This window comes from Staurois parvus, unplaced genomic scaffold, assembly GCF_062004578.1.
Source record: "Staurois parvus isolate SC_StPar_1 unplaced genomic scaffold, SC_StPar_1.0 ptg000365l, whole genome shotgun sequence".
In the NCBI taxonomy this organism is placed as follows: domain Eukaryota; kingdom Metazoa; phylum Chordata; class Amphibia; order Anura; family Ranidae; genus Staurois; species Staurois parvus.
This window is the reverse complement of record NW_028318161.1, coordinates 2,864,397-2,885,058: the sequence shown is the minus strand read 5'-3', so window position 1 is coordinate 2,885,058 and position 20,662 is coordinate 2,864,397. Positions and strand designations below refer to the sequence as shown.

Sequence of the window (20,662 nt, the reverse complement as noted above, 5' to 3'; positions counted from 1 at the left end):
AGTTTAGGTGTATGGCCAGATCTTGGTAGGTTTGCAGTTGTGCCATACTTTTTCCATTTTCGGATGATGGATTGAACAGTGCTCAGTGAAATGTTCAAACGTTGGGATATTATTTTTTTTTTTATAACCGAACCCTGCTTTAAACTTCTCCACAATTTTATCCCTGACCTGGTTCGTGTGTTTCTTGGCCTTCATGATGATGTTTTTTCACCAATGTTCTCTAACAAACCTCTGAGGGTTTCCCAGAACAGCTGTATTTATACCGAGGTTAAATTACACAGGTTGGACTATCTACTAATTAGGTGACTTCTGAAGGCAATTGATTCCACTAGATTTTAGTTAGGGGTATCAGAGTAAAAAGGGCTAAATACAATGCAAGACACACTTTTCAGATATTTGTAAAGAAATTTGGAAAACCATTTATCATTTTCCTTCCATTTCACAAGTATGTGCCTTTTTGTGTTGGTTTATCACATAAAATCCCAATAAAATACGTTTTTGGTTTTAACATGATAAAATGTGAAAAATGTCAAGGGGTATGAATACTATTTCAAGGTACTGTAACTATGCTTAATAGAGTCATGTCTGGAATTATTTTTTAAGTACAAGTGTAGGCAGATATAAAAGGCCTTCATATAACCCAGTTAAGTGGTCGTTAAAAATTATATAAAAATGCCTAAACATATATTAAATTATGTCTCAAACAATGTGTGTACTGGCTTCTTATAATCCACTGTACATGAGCATTCAACCAGAGAGGAAGGGACAGCACTATAAAGCAAATCAGATTTTTTTTCTTTTGCATTGACCAGGGCTGTGAATCCCACATATGGAGCTAGCTAAATGAAGGAAAAAAAACAAAACAAAAACAACACAGAGGTGATCTCAAAATGCAGCTGTTGTTCCTTCAGTAACTAGTCAGTCTTCACCAAGTTGTATTACACGTACTGAAGTAAAGGAAAGCAAACGGTCAGAACCATGTAACTTTGGCAGAGGTGCCTGGCAATTAGCTGAAAAGAATTAGAAAACCTAAGGCAATTTACACATACACTATGTATTGTTTGCCTACACCTACACTTTTAGTTATGATGTGCGACTTCTCATGTTGCTTAAAGGAATACACTATATGGTATTGACACCTCCTCAAATTTTTCCAGTGTTTCCAGTGAAGGGTAATATTACAGTATACAAAGATATTTTTGACAATTGTGGGCATCAAACATCATCGCAAAAGTTTGGGTCACTCTTCTGCTCCAAGAAGACTATATCCCTTTGCACAATGCAAGCCACATAAAGAACTGTTTTAACAAGTTTGGTGTGAAATAAATAAGACTAGTCCACAAAGATCCCATCCTTAACATAATGAACACCTTTGGCATAGTTTTGAACAAAAAGCCAGGTCTTCTCATCCAACATCAGTACCTGACCCAAATACTGTATTCTTTTGCATGAATGAGCACAGATTCTCGTAGACACTTCAAAACCTGATGGGAAGCCTTCCTAGAAGAGTGGAGGCTGTTGTATCTGTAAAAAGGGGAGCTGTCTCCATATCAATTTCAATAGATACGGAATTAGACGTCATAGGTGTGATGGTCAGGTGTCCACAAACTGTGACTAGTGTATGTATTTCACAGGCACAAAACTCTTTTTTTTCTCTTTGGTAAATGAGAGGGGTAGAAAAAAAAATGCATTTGACCTGTTCACATTTAAACCTTACATCATGATAGACAAGTTGATTGCTTTATTTACAGGTTTTTAAGTGACCCTGTTGTCGGGGCTCTTCTCTAAAAATTAATAGGCCAAGGCAGCAGAACCTGTAAACATCTTTAACATCTTACCTTATCCATCAAATGAGATTTTTCAGAACAAGTATATATGAACACAACCTAATAAAATCATGAAGTCATTTATGTTCAGACTATTTTCTGCCCCTGATAAATTTACTTGTGTTCAAAGAAATGCTAAAAATCTCTGGAGCCTTTACAGTTTATGTCCAATTATATTTCTTAAGGAGGATGACTTAAGTCACAAAAAGGTGCTAAATTACAAATATATATTGAAAAAAATTAAATAACAAAAATAAGGAAAATAATTAGTGATCCCATTATTTAGTGTGCAGAACAGCAGCCTCTCAACACTCACTACAAGGAGTGTTACAGCAAACATATGGAAGATGGAATCACTCAAGATAGAGCAGAAACAGATGCATTTAAAGTGATATGAAACAATAACAGGTTTGTTTGGAATATATCGCATTTTCTTAAATTTATAACCTCTGGTTGTGAATGTACTGAGCACCAAACTGTAGCTGTCCGGTTTTAGAAAGTGCTATCATCATTGCATGGGTCTAAGTGAGTTGTTATTGATTGAGCTTGCCATTTCCAAGAACTTCATTACATGATAGTGCCAACCAAGTCCATTCTCGGTCTACATTTGGAAGGTTCTGATGCTTTGCGGTGATGGGAAAAGCCTGCACCTGATTAGAAGACGACATACTAAAGATCTGACTTGTATGGCTATCCGAAGATTCGGAGGAGTTAGAAGGAAAATCGTTCTTCTAATTACTGGAAAGCGGGTTTCTGAGGTGGCAGTTACACTGTTTTTTATGTCCCTGTTGTTGGACTTTGATTCCTCTTCCGCTGCCCAATGATTTACCCTTGTTCTCAAGGACTATGCTTTTCTCGATTCCCATCATGGTGATCAGTCTCTAGATTGGTAAAACAGGATATATCCCGACTCTGAATTTTTGGAAATGTCTGATGTTAAACCGTAGAACTCTTCAATGGCTTGGGCATCAATTTTCTGTGTTGACAAAGAATAAAAATCAAAATGCTTGCAAAAACAGATACTCAACAACAAACATGTCCCTATACTTAATGGGAAAATTAAACAAGACCTGTCTCACCAACAATAAAGATCTTGTAAATATGGGTGATTCAGCATGGAAAAGAATCAGGACTGCCTCATCACAGGCACGGCAGTTCAAATTTTGTGTAGAATGTCAATGCCCTCATTTAGCTGTGCAGTTCTAGGTAGGTATTTTCTTATTGGACACCGATGTCTACAAGACCCCGTAGATGCCAATGTAAATCTCAAAAGGCTGATCGCTCTTTAATGTGTGCAGGTTATCACAACTAAGCATGCCACAGACAAGCATTTGTTTTTTTATTAAATATGGAAAACAAACCAACCTCTACAATGTCGTCATCAAACAGCAGCCAGAACCCATGACTCTTTACAATGGTGATGTAGTGTCCGCGGTTTGGCCCACTATTTTGAGTTTAAAAAGAAAATAATGAAAAATCAGTTTGGAACCTGGACAATACAAATATTAATAAGTTCCATACCTTACTAGTGCAAGAAAATTTTTTTTGAAATACCAGTAAAATCTGCTTGGAGTACAGTATGGACACTGGATATTTAGGCTTTACAATTGATCATATGCAGCTACTGTACCTTAAGGTGATCGAGCAATAGCAAAAAAGCAGCTGGACTATCCTCTGAAGAACCACTCCCAGCTAGCCTCAGTTCTATAGCATGCAACAGGGGCTTCAGAAGAACGGTGAAGAAGGATCTGTACCCATACTATGCTCCAAGAAACAGATTTTACTGGTAAGTCAAAAATCCTACTTTCTTAGTCATAAAGTATCACTCAGAGAAAAGTTAGCCTTTACCATGGGATCTCCAAAAGCAGTTCAACTTAGGGGTGGGTAACACAGCAAGCACCACCAACAGATACACATCACAACAGGAAAAGAAGGGCTTGACAGAACTCAGGGGGCAGTGTGTAGCACTTTACACCCAAAACAGGCAGCAGAAGCCTGACCATTCTCCTGGATGAACTTGGCAAAAAGTGTTCACAGTAAACCAGGTGGTGACCTTGAAATCTGAGAAACAGATGCTTGATGTTGAAAATCCCATGAAGCACTAACAAATCTGGTACAGTGTGCCATAGCAGGGAAGGGAGGAACCCTATCTTTCAGACTGTAGGCTTGAATGATGACTTGTCAAATACACCCAACAATGATGGAGCAAGAAACAGGGAGCCCTCTTCAAGAGTCCTCACAAAAAGGGAATCTGGTTGAATAAGGCAGTGTGAAAGATATACTCTAACAGCATGTAACACATCAAGACAGATTACAGAAATTTTCCTTAGATGTTTCCGAAAAGGACATAGCGAAGGAAGAAAAATGCTCTGGTTAGCATGAAATGAAGACACCACTTAAGGGAGGAAAGAAGCCTTAGACTTGAAGACAACCTTATGTTTCCATGCAGAAGTGATAGAAAATGCAAAGTTTACTGGGTGAGTAAGGGAAGATAAGGCAATACTTCTGATAAGCCTCGAAGGGGAGCTTCTCAATGGTCAAAGAACCAGGTTATGGTCGCACAAAGACACAGGAAAGCGTACTGGGAGAGAGAGATGCACACCACCATGAATAAAGGTTGTAATTAAAGTGGTTCTAAAGGCTCAAAGTTTTTTACCTTCATGCATTTTATGTGTGAAGGTAAAAAACCTTCTGTGTTAGCAGCCTTCCCAAATACTTATCTGAGCCCCCTCTCGATCCAGTGATGTCCATGAGACCCTCAACTCTCTGGGGACTCTCACTCCTGATTGGCTGAGGCAGGCATTGGCTCCCACTGCTGTCAATCACAGCCAGTGAGCCAATCAGGAGAGGGAGGGGATGGGGCCAAACCACAGCTCTGTGTATGAATGTAAATGCAGAGCCGTGGCTTGGGAGTGTGCCTGCATGGATGCCCCCAGAGCAAGCTGCTTGCTCTGGGGGCACTCAGCAGGAGGGAATGGCCAGTAGCACCAGTGGGGGACATGGCAAGAGGAGGATCCGAGCTGTTATGTGCAAAACCGCTGCACAGAGCAGGTAAGTATAACATGTTAGAAGAAAAAAAAAAAAACAGGACTTTAATATCACTAAAAGCAGAGGCTACTGGTCCCTAGAATAATATGGCCAAAGTTAAGATTTTCCTTTGAGAATACTCAAAGCCAGATGCTGATCCAAACCAGACTGAAGGACAGTATGTGTCCCGCAGGTGAAATTTCCTTGTCTGGCACCAAGCAAAATAGATCATCCAGGTGTGATGGCAGGCTTTTCAGAAGAGCACTTCCTAGCGTTCAAAGGGGTAGGGATGACTGAATTTCCTGTCCCATGCTGTCAAAGCTGGTTCCAGCAGGTCCCAATGATCTGGGAGGACCCCCAGAGAGTCTGCCAATAATCTGAGTAAGTTTGAGTATCACATTCTCCTAGACTGATTTGGTGCATTGAGAATTACCAGAATGCCCTCCATCTCAATCCTGTGAAGCAGATGAGGAATGGTCTGGGGGTGGGGTTGAGTAGGAGTAGAGAGTGAACTGATCCCATGGCATCAGAGAATCCACTGCGAAGGCCCAAGGGTCCCTGGACTTGACATAAACTTGTCCAATTTGTTGTTGAATCTGGACACCAGAAAATCAACGTTCAGCACCCCCAATTTCTGCTAATAGGCTTGAAATACCTCTGAAAGGAGAGGCCATTCACTAGTGTCTAGATCCCGACGACTAAGCAAATCTGCCTTCCAATTTTACGTGGCTGGGATGTGGGTGGCAGACAGGGCTGGAGCAAGCATTTCTGCTAATAGAAATTATCAGGTCTGGTTCTATTAAGCGACCTGACGTCTGCTGCTTTGATTGTGGAGGTAGGCAATGGCCATAACATTAACCAACTGTATTCTCGCCGGGTACTTTCGCATTTTCAGTGTTATAAGGACAATTGAATCACACTGAACTCAGGGATGTTGATGGAAAGATGGGATTCCTCTGACTATGAATTCCACTGCTAAGTAACCGCACCGAAAACTCCTCCTCAATCCAATAAGCTGGCACCTGTCTAAAGAACTTTCCACATCTTTGGAAGAAAAGGTTTCTCTTACAGCAGCACAGGGTCTGCAAATAACCAGATCAGGTTTGTTTCACACTGCCAGAATGTTGTGTTGCAATGGTCTAGAGCAGGGGTGGGCAAACTTTTTGACTTGAGGGCCGCAATGGGTTCATATATTGGACCCGGGGGCCGGATCAAGAGTAGATGAATTATGTGTATGTGTCATCCATAGTAAGTATAGTAATATTCCCCCATAGTAAGCATAGTAATTAATCCCCCATATAGTAATTCATCCCCCCATATAGTAATTCATCCCCCCATATAGTAATTCATCCCCCCATATAGTAATTCATCCCCCCATATAGTAATTAATCCCCCCTATAGTAATTCATCCCCCCTATAGTAATTCATCCCCCCTATAGTAATTCATCCCCCATATTAAGTCCCCAAGTCCCCCCTGTGTCAATTCACTTACCTTTGCTCCGCGCGTTCCTCTCGCCGTGTCCCGCGCCGTTCCGGTGTAGCATGAAAATCTGTCTCCTATGAGGATCTTTCCCCCTCGACGTATCTGCGCATGTGCCAGTTTCAGGCATTAGCGGCCGATCGGCGATCTCTGGCACATGCGCAGATACGTCGAGGGGGACAGATCCTCATAGGAGACAGATTTTCATGCTACACCGGTCTTCAGGGCGGACTGTGAGAGGAGCCTAGCTCCGCGGGCCGGATTAAAAGGTCCGCCGGCCCATTGCTGGTCTAGAGTGAAACGGAGCATAAAGTACAGCCTTGAAGAAGGTAACCATTAGACTCGAAACCTCATGCAAGCACACAGAAAGGGTCTTTTCTGGGCCCTGAGGGCCCAGGCATAAGAGTGGAGAAACAGAAGTTTGCCCATCCTGAACAGTGCTGAATACTCAGGCCTTAATACTCCAATCTGTCAGATGCCAGTGATGACTTTTGCATGTTGAGCAACTGAAGCTCTTGCAGATCTTTTTTTTTTTTTGGCGACTTTGTGCACCAAATCATGTATGCTTAGGTAGTCTTTATTTTGTGTTACTTTTGCTTTATTTCTTTTTTTTTTTTTTTACTATTATTGCTTTATAGGGCATATACCTGCTCCTTTTTTGTATTATATTACTGGATTTCCAATTTCTTTGAATGGTTAAAGTCCCCTGATCATATGGTGCCTGCAGCTCTTTAAATCTGGGAAAAAATTATAAGCCATGTGAGTCTTCTTGTAACAGAAAAACATATGCCTTCCCTGAGGAAGGCAGCTTGTCCTGCAAAAACGTATCAGAGATGACTATATGAAACCTTTCCCAGGATTAATTTGGGACGTGATTGTCAACTGCTAGCATAATATAGAACTGTCTCTGTTTTTAAACAGTACTTCAATGTTTTTTACTGTGATTTTTTTAAAATATTTTGTATAATAAAAACGTAAACTTTTTATACGCACATGGTGTGGTACCTTTACGATCCTATTAACCATTCACAAAGTAGTGAAAGTGAACTGGTAAGATATCTAATTGACTGTGGACCACAGGTTGCACTGGGGGGGGGGGGGGTTGGTTGTAGAGAACATCCTTAAATCTCTTGTCCACTGGGTCCTTGCACACGGAGCTGTGGGGATCTTGTTGGGGTAAGAGATGACACGGTCAACTACAGGGAACCCATAATGGAGACCTTGGGGCAAGCAGACTCAGCCTGCTCTAATGCCAAGGAGGAGCTTACAGCAACAAGAAGGGTAACTATAGTATCCTTAAGTTAGGATGATCTTACAGTTGAAAGTGTCTCAGGCTGATCAGATTCCTCCCACATTTTCACCAGTGTCCAGTGCAAACTACCAGCCTGTAGTCACAGTAAGTGCTACTTTTCCAGCAACAGCATAAAGACTAGCTCCAAGGACAGAGAATGTGTAAATGGATTTCATCCTGCATGCAGAGATCTTGCATGTAGGCAAGAATAAAAGGGACCAACACCATCCCAGCATTGCCCTCCATGATTGGCACAAGGAGTCTTCAGGGACAGGGCCTGGACCTGTAGGGCACCCTGTGGCTAACAACGATGTGGCCAACATTGTGACAAACCCAGCAGAATACAGTGCCCTCAGGAACTTTACAACACAGCCTGGCTTCTTCAATCCCAGGCTCAGCCAAGATGTCAACAGGAGCTGCAGCTATGTTGCAGCCAGGGGATCTTGATAGAGGAATCGGAAGAGAGAAACCACCATTAGGAAGAAAGTAAGCTTTTCTCTAGTTAGGTATACTGAGGCTAGCTGGGAGTGGTAAGGTTATAGAGAGAGTGTCCGAGCAGATTTTTTTGCCTGTGTCCAATCACAAATAAGGTAGCTACATATAACTCGTAGTAAAGACTAAAGATTCTGTATCCCTACTAAAAGACTAAAAAAAGGAAACTGGTATTGGACAAGTAAGCTGCCATTGCTTAAAATGCTATGTTGACCAATGCGCTTCAATACTTTCTGAGCCATTGTCCATGAACAAGTCTGCATTCAGGAGTTAATTTTTTTGTCTTCCCTACCTGCATGGTTCTTTCAAGTTAGTTGCTCAAAGCACTGAAGAGCTAAAACAGCCAGGCAATTGGCATTTTCAGAAAGAGGTAAAGGCAGCAATGGCAGCCAAAATAATATTCTCAGGACAGGTTTATTTGCATCATAACACAAACAACATGAAAAAGATGATCTAAATGAAAAAAATAATGCATCATTGTTTTGTCATAAGTAAAAGTGCTTAATAAGAGAGGATGCAGACACATTTCCATTTCAATGCTTGTGATGTCATACCTGCCACAGTGGACTACCACAGCTACCAGGTCATACATTCGGTCTGGATTGGTAGCATCCCCAGATGTGTTGAAAAGCCGAAGCTCCAATGGAAACACCACACGATAGGAAAGTTTGGTATATCGGTGCAGTTGGTCCATGTATTTAAACCTTTTCAAGTGCAAGGCTAATATCATAGGCAACTTCTTTACTCTCATCCTGCCAAAAGATGGATATCATTGTTGGTGACTGGCTCATTCCATAACAAATAAACAGCTATCAGTTTGGAAACTGCTCGAGTTCCCACGCTGCTCTCAGTAAAACTGAGTTTTTCGTGGGCCCAGCTCACACCTTCTGGTTACCTGTCTGAAGAGAACCACCCTCACAGTCTGGAACCATGCCAGAGCCAAATACCGTTCCCCCATTCCTTTTCTCTTCACACGCCCCAGTGGGGCAACCATGTCCTTTTCCAACTAAGAGGTCCCCAGACCCCCAACTCTGGGCCTTGCAATGCATTGTAGCCTTAAAACATTATGTCAGAGGGGAAACTAATGAACTTTGCTGTTTTTAAGGCCAGATTTCATCTTCCAAACTGGATACTCCACATATCTACAACTGAAACATGCAGTTTTGGGTATACCTCTGAACAGTCTTGTCCTATGCCCTTTACCTTATTTCTTTTTTCTTTCCCCATTCTCCCCTCCCCTTCTATTCCTCAGTTAGCATGCTGACTCCTAGATATACCTGGAACTAAATGCCCAGTACCTATACCTGGAACAAAATGCCCTGTACCAATACCTTTTCAAAAGACCATTATGATGAAGTATACATACTTATTATTGATTCGTTTCAAAGACATGTTTTATGGTATGTTACACTTTGCATCCGGTTGTGACCTCTGACTCACATGTCTCATGTCATCCCTTCAATGCTGTATTAAATACGCTTTATGCGGGTGTCTATGCTCCTCCAGCTATCCATTTTGAATAACACTGTCAGCTGCATTGACTGTATACTCGGCTGTCTATTCCTAATTTCATTATTAAAAAAACAAAAAAAAACCCCCAAAAAACAAAAAAAAAACAAAAAACACAGCTATCAGCAAGGATGAAGAGACGAGAAAACAGCTGAAGTGAAATACAGCAAAATGTTTTAGATACTGTTTAGACAGCAGATTGCCCTATAATATGAGCAGAATATGGGGAACTGCTAAATGTAAATAAAAGGTTAAAATGGAATTCCAGCCAAATTCTAACTATGCCTAAACCTATTCCCATCCCCATTCTAAAACTATTCTATCTACCCTGTAAAAATTATTTATACATACCTTACTATGTTTACATTATTTGGACGCAGCTCTGGTTCAGTCACATGATAGGGGCCCAGTGCCGGCTTCCGTGTAGGAGAACAGCCGACAATGGATGCCCCATAGAAAGCCTATGGATGATGATGATGTTGATGCCTTTCCTCTACACTGAAGCCGACACCACCCATGGCAGTTGTGGGCAGATAAAAAACTTATTACATCAAGCAGGACACAAAAATTGTGCCTGCTTGCTGTATAGTGTACAATCATGTTTGACATTTATGGCAAGCACAATTTATCACCCTAAACATACCTTTTCTGTCCTTCCTGTTTGCTTCGACACTGCTCACAGTAATACTTGTATTCGCTGCATAGTGTTTCTGTGTTACTGAACCCCCTGCAGAAACAAAGTAAAATCAAAAAAACTTTAATGCAAGCGCAACACTGCAGATACAGAATACACAATTATTTATCACAAACAATTTTATGTATACACAAACACATATATATATATATATATATATATATATATATATTATTTTTTTTTTGAACAAGAATAATGACTTGCCTGTCACAGTCGCCACATGATCAGAGGCCGGTCCCACCAGTTCCCAATCATTGGTACAGACAGAGTTCTTTGCTGAGAGCACACTTGCTGTGCAACCTCTGTCGTAAACAGGCACATATGTGGTGTGTGAGTGCTAAAGCCCACCTTCTTTACCACTGCACATATGCCTTATGTAGGCAGCAAGAGATTAACAGTAGCAATGCTCAGCAATCATAAGGGAAAAGTGGTTCCCTGCGCTTACATAATGGAGGCAACCTTGATCTGTGCCCATGCCAATGCATGGACATAAAACTTAGAGATATCAACTGGAATGGGATAGAGGGGGACAAAGATGTAAACGTTTAAGAACACATTTCACAAGTAAAATATACAGAAGGTGTACCTTGCAAACTTTAATTTAATAGACAAGTGACAAACTATGCTCCTGGTGTCTCCCTCAAAAGGAAAGGGTGTTTTAAATATACTTTATTATGGACAGGGAAAATCTATCTTTCTGTAAGTCAGGTAAATAGAAATATTTAATATTAGCCCCTTTACAACAGCATACACATATATTCAGAGGCAGGACGCGTAGACCTTAACACCCAGCCACTGCATAAAATGTGTCACGGTCTTGTTCTTGGACATGCTCAACCGGCACCCCCAAAGGCTTCTGCTACTGTAAAGGTGTCAGTATTTTGTATTTTCAGTTGAGGTTGAGCTCCAGATTACCTTTGGAGGTATCCACAGCAATTCTTAACAGTTTTACTAAAGGATCTATTGCTTGCAGAGCTCAATATATCAAGCTGAAATTTGCAAAAACAAAAATGGGTCAAAGACTCCCCCCTTTCTCCTTCCCAACAGGCCATTTGTAGTTTCAACCAGAGAGACAGCCTAAAAGGAAACAACTTCTGCTTTGCCCATTAAGCTCTGTCAAACTGGTATTGTGGGTGCACCTTGTAATAAACAAACACTGTATATGTAGTGGGGGGGGGGGGGGGAGGGTTGGTGGAGGATACGACTGACCTTAAACCAGGGCTCAAAATTTAAAGTCCTGAGCTACTAGCTTGTCCTTAAGAGTTACTCGTCACCAGTTTCCTCACCCAACCCCTACCTTGCCTGCCCCGAATTCTGCCCTAAACACACCCTCGTAAATTATCTCATGAAAGGACACTGGTAAATGTTTTATGCAGAATGAAGTTACGAAAATTAATAACACAACTTTAACATTAAGCAATGTAAAAATAAAAGGAAAACAAGTGTCTCCATCAGAGTCCCCCTTTACATCAGGTGTTCCAATCAGAGTCCCTGTCAAGGATACTACAGGCATCCAGCAAGGATGACCAGATCAGTGGGCTGCACCTTCGGAAATCAGGAAGCAGGATGAGTAAGGTTAAATGAAATTTATTAACATAAATATTACTCTTACAACGTCAACAACAATAAACCTTATCAATGTAAAGTGACAAAATAAATGTGAAAGTGCGGCAAACCAAACAATAACCTAACTATATACAAATGGAGGGAGCACACACACAAGCCGGGCAAGGAAAGGACTAAGACCGGAAACAAGAGGAGCAGGGGGGAAAGGTACTGGGAGAGCAGGAAGCAGGTCAAAGGAACAGGTCTCAGGGTCAGGTCCAAGTACAGGAACAAGGTTCAGGCTCAGGGAAGGATACGGCTTGCAGGAGAAATACTGAAGTCCTGAACCTCAGTTATGGGTGGGCGTGGGCTTATATACCTCCCAGCAGGCCCACATCAGGTGCAGCCTAATTACTCAGACAGCCCAGCTGCTGGGAGACACCCGCTGGTGACCACTGGAACTGCCCTATTTGACTCTGGGAACCACAGTGACACCAGCAAGTGATCCAGATGATGACAAGTCCTGACAGTCGACCCCCCCCCCCCCCTCCCCCCGAGGAGCAGCCTCCAGACATTCCATTCTTCCTTTAACCTGAAAGTCCATGTGGGTGCAGAATAAGTCCAAGAAGATTTCCCTTCAGTATCTGAAGACTCTCTCAAACTCTTCAGTCTGTCAACCTGCTGGATGGCGTGCCACCTGAATCTAGCAGCGGATCATGCGCCCCAGTGGCAGGGCCTGGAAGCTGACTGGTTACCCCACTGCCAGGGTTCAAAAGCTGTCTGGGTTCCCCACAGATTAGATTCCTAATGAGGTGCAACATCTTAAACTTGCACATCCCAAATGCAGCATATGTCCCAATGCTGGGATCCCAAAAGCCAGCTGAAAGACTAACACCAGTATCCGTGGTACACACAGTTGTCCCGACGCCAAGGTGTCCCATCGTGAATGGGCATTCAACATCTTTGTTGCCTGAAACTGTTCTACACTTATAACAGCCACTCAGGTCTTCCCAAGGCATTGGTCACCCAGCAGGAGTCCTCTAATGCACCTAGGATTGTGTAGGTACCACCTAGGTCAGGACAAGGCTCAGCCTGAACTCTGCCCTTTACAAGAAGGCTTCTATTACTGGGGCTGAACAGGAGAATGCAGCTCTTACTTCCAAAGTGGGTATCTGGACTATAAGGCCTTGGCGCAACAGAAACAAATGGCCGCAAGAGGGACTCAGGAGAGGCAGCAATTGGGATCTTAAACTGAACAGCTAGCCTAGGCATGCCACAGACTTGGAGGTGCAGCAAAATTAGACCCAACAATGAATTAGACCCTGGTACTGAAGACTAGCTGGTCAGCGGGTACCAAACCATCGGGGGCAGGCCAGGCAGCAGGCGGAGAAGCATCGGGGGCAGGACGGACAGCAGGTGGAGAAGCATCAGAGGCAGGCTGGGCAGCAGACGGAGAAGCATTGGAGGCAGGGCAGCAGGTGATGACAAGTCCTGACAAACCCCCTTTATATGCGTCCCCATCAGAGTCCCCCTTTACATTAGGTGCTCCCAGAGTCCCCCTTTACATCAGGGGCCCCCCATCAGAGTGCTCCCATACATCAGTTGTAATTCCCCCTTGTACTCCTAGATTTTCTTAAGAATGCAGCTTCTCCTTCCTTCCCTCCTGTGGTCATGTGATAAGTCACATGAGAAGGATAGAGAGGAAGGACACACTGCCTTCACTCCTTATTGGCAACTGTCTATCACCCCCTGCAGGCTGGACGGAGGAGAAAGCCTAAACCTCCCTCCAGCAAGTGTCGGTAGCAGCTCCTTGTTACAGGACTTAAATCGTGATTACTCCGGTCACTGTGGAGTGGCACCAGCAGTGCGCCCCCCCCAGGTCCATCTTGGTGGGAGTTAGGACATATTGTTTGGCAGCTTATAAGCAGCTGAAGCACGTTTGTATTTTTAAAACCTTTGCATTGCTGAAAGAACAGTTTCACTATATTGGGATTGCTGACATATACCATGCATAGTATATATTCGATTCAATTCCTATACCATGTCTGCAGTCTCTGACCATCTCTTGTAGTATGTGTGCAGTCTCTGATTATCTCCTGAAGTACGTCTAGCACTAAATAATATGCACAATCCTTTGGTGTATCAGACAGCAGCTGATGCCCCAGAAATCTCATTGGTTGACCATCACTGGGATACAGTCTCAAAATACTGTACAGTATGTGTATATACATGGAGTATATAGAAGTCGGGTCATGCCCTTTGTGGTGTCCAGTAGACCTTTCACCACAAAGGCCTCTTTTACATGTGCTACAGTCCCTTCTGCACATCTATAAAGTGATCCACGGTGGATTGCTTTGTAAAGGCAGTTTGCAGGCATTCAGGAAGAGATACTGCATTTGGCTTGTGGCTGGGGCGCCTGTGACTTCCATGGGCAAGTTTGATGGTCTGCCTATGAAACTTGGTATGTCTTGGGGGGGGTTTCCGCAGCTTAACAGAGAAGCGCAAAATCTGGCAAAGGAGTCCTTTCCTCTGCTGCCAACTGCTGAAGCAAGGTTGGCACAGACAAGGGAGATTCCGCAGCTGCAAGAGAGGAGCAAGGGCCACATAAAATGGCCTGAGGGGGCTGGATTTGGTTCGTGGGCCCAGTGTTTGACACGTGTTGTAAGAAGTCAGTGCAGCAGAAAGTGGCGGATCACTAAGGAATTATGGGTTATGAAGAGTCACCTGACTGTGTGGATGAATATTTTTTTTTACTACTTTGGGATGGTCAATGCTTTTTTCACTCATTTATATGGACTCACTCACATTATGATGTGTCAATTGTGATTGTTTTATTAGCACTGCGCTTTTGATTTAGAAACATTTTATTTTTGCTCTTCTTGTATTTTAACCGCTTAATGTCTGAAGATAAAATAGCGCTACCAAACTACCTACGTTAATTTATTCCTTTCCAAACAAATCAAAAAATGTCATGTATTTTTAATGGTTGTAGCTGAGCAGAGAAGCTCTGAATAATTTTGAGTTTAAGCAGCAGTTTCTGGAGCCAGGGCTGAGCATGCTGGAGCAGCTCAGGTATTTAGAGCTGCCTAGAGCTGGGGCTAAAGGTCTTTTAAGGCTACAGTGCAAGCCTGAAACTGGAATTCAACTGCAGGACCACTGTGGAGGCAAATCTGGCACACAAAGTAATGTCAACCCTATTCTAGAGGATAGCAGCATCATGCACATGTAAAAATAGAACACCGGGAATTAAATTGATATTACACATTTTTCTGCAAACAAAATTTAAAGTCCATATTGATATCAATACAATGTACTTCCTTTTAGCATACTACGTATATAGAATATTTTTTATGTTGATCTGAATATTTAGAAAACATAGTACCATTGTGGAGATTATCACTTTATGGTTACAGTTTTAGATAAGCATTCTTTTACAAAATCCCTGCTGTCGGCCCAATAATTTGATGTTTTTGTACACTGTAAGCAATGTCAAAATCCCCAATCTGTACAGGAAGGTGTTCTACTTCAGGAGTGAGGGATTCTCATACTGGACGTACATCACACAGAGAACTGACAATGTAAAGTTCACATGCATCACAGCTTGTGACTTGTGACTCACCTTAAGCAGTGTGTAATGGAAGTATTTTGTTCCACATCCACAGAGAGATCTAAGAAATCTTCATCTTTGCTACTAACCTTGAAAAGGATATAAAAAAAAAAAAAAAAAAAGTGTTACACACAAATCACAGTGTTTTACATAGAAAGGACTAAAGAATATGTATTTGAAAACTGAATTGCTTTCTTCTTATTGCTTCAACAATGGCCAGAGGATATTGCTAGATATGGAGGACAAGCTTTTGTGACCTATATTGTACGCATATGATGCATACAACCTTTTATTTTAAAGTGGTTGTAAACCTCATGCATGAAATATGAACAAATATCCCTATATAGTGTGGGAATGTCTCAATACAGAGCAATAAGTGCCAATTCTGTCTGCTGCCATTTATTTGCCAATTGCCTCTACAATTAGTGTAAGTGACTGATGAGTTTTCCTGACACCAAGAGAAAATGGTGACAGGGGAGGACACAGCCTGTGACTGACAGCCTCAGCTCTGTTCCTGTGTGCTGTGTGAAGGGGGGAGGGGGGGTGCCCTTCCCTCTCAGAGCTCTCCACACTGAGTGTTACTTCAGCTCCCCGCCCCCTGCTTTTTCAGAGCCGACAGATCCTGTGTAAATTCTGCACTTTGAATGGATGTAGGGGAAAGATGTCTGCACATAAACAGGTACAACTTATATAGGATGAATTGTTTAATCTCTGTATCACCTGAGGCCAGTCACTTAACTGCGTATATGTAAGGAATGTCTGGGGCTTTTAAAAATAAGAGAGGCTTTATGGCGACTTAAAACAGCACAATGTTAAAAATATTACACGTTTATCTCCTCCTCCCCTGCCTGCCTGTCTCCAGCACTGCACCCAGGGACTAGCAAGGAGATGTAGATCTTGCAGTGTAATGAGCACTGATTGGTAACTCGTCAGGAAAGAGTGGGTCAGGACTTATACTTTATCCCTGTCACTGCCAGAGCAGTTATTGCGTTTTTTTCACACATTTAAAAAAAATAATTTTAGGCCTGAAGATTACATAAAACCCCCAAACATTATATATTTTATGAAATCAGAGACCCTATAGAATAAAATAGTGGTAGTAACAGTTTTGTATGTCGCATGATTTTACCGCAAAATTTTAGTAAAAAATACAAGTTAATTTTAGGACACAAAAAAGCAATACATTACCCTATGTTTTTGTAAAATATAAAAGATGAGGTTGCAGTGAGTAAATGGATATTTAACTTGTCAAACCTTATATTTGTGCGTGCTCGTGAAATAGTGACGAACTTCAGTACCCTATATTTTCTGTAGGTCGACACTTTTAAAACTCTTTATAGGTCACCAGTTTAGTGTTACTGAGGAGGTCTGGTGCTAGAATTATTGCTCTCATTCTGGCATGCGCAGTGATCTGTGTATCGCAATCAATGGTTTCATGCATAGGTGCCCCAGCATGTGCTTTTATGTTTGTACGTGCGCATATGTGGGAGTGGGGGCCTCAATATTTTTTTGGGGGGATGGTATATGCTTGGGTGTAACTTAAATTTTTTTACAGTTAAAAAAAAATTTTTTTTTTTTCTTCACTTTTTATTTTTGGTGACCGGTTCTTTTTGAGTCATCCAAGGTCTAAAAGACCCTGCACGCCTCCCCTCAGCTCCACTGAATGTAACGTGGTGCACATCGCACCATATTACATTCTTTCCCAGGGATTGCATTACAATCTCTCAATCTCTCATCATAACGTCATAACAGCACAAGAAGGGGAGGGGAGCAGACTTGTCCGCTCTTCCCCCTCCTCTCTAGCCGACAGCGAGCCAGGCCTGCAGATGGGCAAGTGGAACCCGGGAAACCTAAGGGGGGGGGCAGTTGGCAGAGAGGCTGGCACTGTGTGAAAGCAATCAGCGGCAGCGTTGCCACCGAATGCCACCACCTGCCTGGCACTACATGTCCCGGGGGGGGTGCTGCACATTCATTGTCTAAACTGGCAGCCCTCTAGCTGTTGCGAAACTACAAGTCCCATCATGCCTCTACCTTTGGGAGTCATGCTTGTAACTGTCCATCTTGCAATGCCTCATGGGACTTGTAGTTTGGCAACAGCTGGAGGGCCAGCAGTTTGACACCTATGATAAGGGTCTTCTCTTCGAACAAGCTCCCATTGTTATACTGACCACACTGTGCAATGCAGCAGAGGTCCACTATGCTGCCAGTACTTCTTCCTATGCTGTGCAGTGCATTACAGAAAGTTAAAACAAACCAATCCATGTATTTAAAAAGGTTAGTTCATCTTTTTGTTAAAAAATAAATAAATAATAATTAGAAGGTGAACTAACATTGTAACAGCCTCCTCACCCCCAGGTCCCGCTGTACTTACCTCCATGGGTGATGAGTTGTCAGTACATTAGGCAGGCGATGCAACAATCCAGGGATGTCAAATCCCCACTTTTCTCCCTCTTCTCTCTGCAGCGGTTCTGGGACGGATCAGAGGACTGAGCAATCATAATCACTCTGATCTGATCAGAAGCACTGCAGGAAGAGGGAAAAAAGCGGGAAATTCAAATCCGTGGGCTGCTGCACTGGCTGATTGAGGATTGACAACTCATCACCAATGGAGGCAAGTACAGCTGGGACTGGGGATGGGAAGGGTGTATGGTGTTAGTTCACCCTTTAATTTTATTCTTAAAAGTTGACCTTTAAAGTTAAGCTAGCTGAATTTCTAACAGTCCTCTGGAGTGCAGATTTCAGACTAAAAGGCCCTTTCACACTGATCAGTTTTTGTTGCACCTTTGGCATTTAAAAAGCGCAGAAAAATGCATCCCTTTAAATACTATGGAACTCTTCACAGTGCAGATGCGCCATGTTTTGAAAAGTTGATGCTGCATCTTTGGTGCAGTTTTTCAAAAGCACCTTCCATTGTAAAAGTCAGTAAATGGGAGGGCATCAAAAGTGCATCAGTGTAAAAGGGCCCTTAAGCTGAACAAAAACGCCTTCCAAAACGATCAGTGTGAAAGGGCCCTCAGAGTGGTAGGTTATACGCACGTGTACCAACCAGCCTCTAATGCACTGTGCATTCAATCAAAAACCATTACTCCATTGTTTCTTGGGCAAGCAGGTAACACAGGAAGTAAAAAAAAAGGACACAAATGGTGACACCAAGCTGCTCATGTATTGTGGCAGTGATATGTGAATATCAAGAATGCTTGAATGAAATTGCATGTATACAGTGTGTGTATATATATATATATATATATATATATATACCCACATACACATATACACACACACACACACACACACACACACATACATATACATACATACACACTATGAACATGACAAAAGAAAAGGAAAAAAAAAAAAAAAAACACCACACACAAAGAAATGGCGGGTGCAATGGAAATTCTGGCTGTAGGGCTGCTACAAATTCTACAGGTTACTCAGTACACAAAGCAAAGAATCTGATGTCTTAAAAAGGCCAACAATATGTGCAAAATGCAGTCCACACACCTTACAATCCCACACTTGTAAATACTGTAATGAAATATCTACTTTGGGCTAATTGAAACCAATTCAGCAAACCTAGATATAAGCTCACTTTTAAAAAAAAATAATTTCACACCCAGATCCTCCTGAATGTGTTTTGACTTATTATCTAATATTCATCAACCTACTGCTTAAAGTTGAGTTCAAGGTTTACTTTTACTTTAAATAGTCGATTTAGGCCAACTAACTAATGCGGCCGCTGTGTGCGCTGTACTATGCTGTAGTAGCATTACCAACATACAATAAGCAGTGCTGTGTTCTGCAGCAATATAGGTGACTTCCTGCCTGCTGCTGGAACTAAATTGAGACAGCCTGAATGCTTGTATGACATTCAGAAGTAGTCTAACAAGAAAAAAAAATAAATAAATATCAACTAGGAGTATCAGCTGCTCATCCCCAAACAACATTAGCTAAAATTAAAAAATATACAGTTAGATAAGGCATCACCGAGCTTATATTCATTTACTACTATTCCAGTTTTAGATATACTGACCTCCCTTTTGGGTCTTTGTGGCCACCGTTGGTTTTCCTTCCCCTGCCACCGATGTTTGAGATGTTCATGCATGTACCCACAAACGACACCCCCATCCACCACAGTTCAGGACTCCATGAGGAACATTGTTGCTTTTAAAATGCTTGTAAAGGCTCAAGGTTTTTTCTATGCATGAAGGCAAAAAACCTTTCTGTATGTAGCAGCGACCACTAAAACTTAGCTGAGTCCCATTGCGATCTAGCAATGTGGACGAGAGCCTTGGCTCTCAGGGAACTCTCCCTGCTCACAACCAATGAGGGGAGGAGCAGGGGGCAACCCCTGGCTCTGTGTGTGAATGGACAAGCAGAGCAGGAGCTTGGGAGTGAGCCTGCTTGAGTGCCACCATAGCAAACTACTTGCTGTGGGGACACTTGGCAGGAAGGAGGGGCCAGGATCTTAGCTACTGTAAGAGGGCAAGACAGTTGCAAACCCTGACCATTGTTTGTATGATATCCTAAATATGGGTATAACAGAAGACATGCTAAGAAAGGTGGAGAAGGCCTTTACCTGAATTACTCACCAACAACATGTATTTCTCATAGATTTCAGGTATTCTGATGATCTGACATCCAGGATTTCAGACTGAAATTTTACATTATGGAAAAGACTGAACATGTGAGACACCTTGTACGGGAGGAGTAGTTTGCATCCAGAGTCAGAAACACCTCACAAAAGATTGGACAGATCCTATCAAACCACACAATCTTTCATTGCAATTATTATGTAATTTCCAACCATTAACTCCGCTATCTCTAAGAGCTCTAAAAAAATAGGTCATCTTTCACATTGTGCACTAAAGCCCATTGCACAGACCATCAAAGTTTAATTCTGTCAGTAACTTACAGTTTCACAGTTAAGACATCTGGTTTCATTGGTTAGAGTTCCCTGGAAGATCTCGTGAACCCAGGTGAGGTCAGGCTTATCAGGTTCCTGGAGCTCCAGGCTCCCATTCTGCAGCTTGCCATTCTGGGTCTCCTGTTTCTTCTCCTCTTGCAGCAGGTCAGCAATAGTGTTTAGAAGGTAGTTTAGAAATTCATGAGCATCCTGTTGCATGTAGTTGTCAAACAGTTCTATACAAATAAAAAGGCAACAATTATTTAATGCCAGGTTACATTTTTT

The 20,662-nt window shown here is 42.2% G+C and overlaps 1 protein-coding gene across 1 annotated transcript in view; it reads right to left on the bottom strand.

Annotated features, from left to right (window-relative positions):
* Positions 1–1,721: 1,721 nt before the first annotated feature.
* LOC149456275 (ubiquitin carboxyl-terminal hydrolase 12-like) overlaps positions 1,722–20,662 on the bottom strand; it is a 98,515-nt gene continuing 79,574 nt past the window's right edge. The window contains exons 4-9 of the mRNA XM_089685200.1: positions 20,387–20,613; positions 15,484–15,560; positions 10,269–10,352; positions 8,671–8,868; positions 3,192–3,270; positions 1,722–2,802 (exon numbers count right to left, since the gene is read on the bottom strand). Coding sequence (XP_089541326.1) covers positions 2,701–2,802; positions 3,192–3,270; positions 8,671–8,868; positions 10,269–10,352; positions 15,484–15,560; positions 20,387–20,613 — 767 coding nt within the window. The 3' untranslated portion in view covers positions 1,722–2,700. The remainder of the gene's footprint in view (positions 2,803–3,191; positions 3,271–8,670; positions 8,869–10,268; positions 10,353–15,483; positions 15,561–20,386; positions 20,614–20,662) is intronic.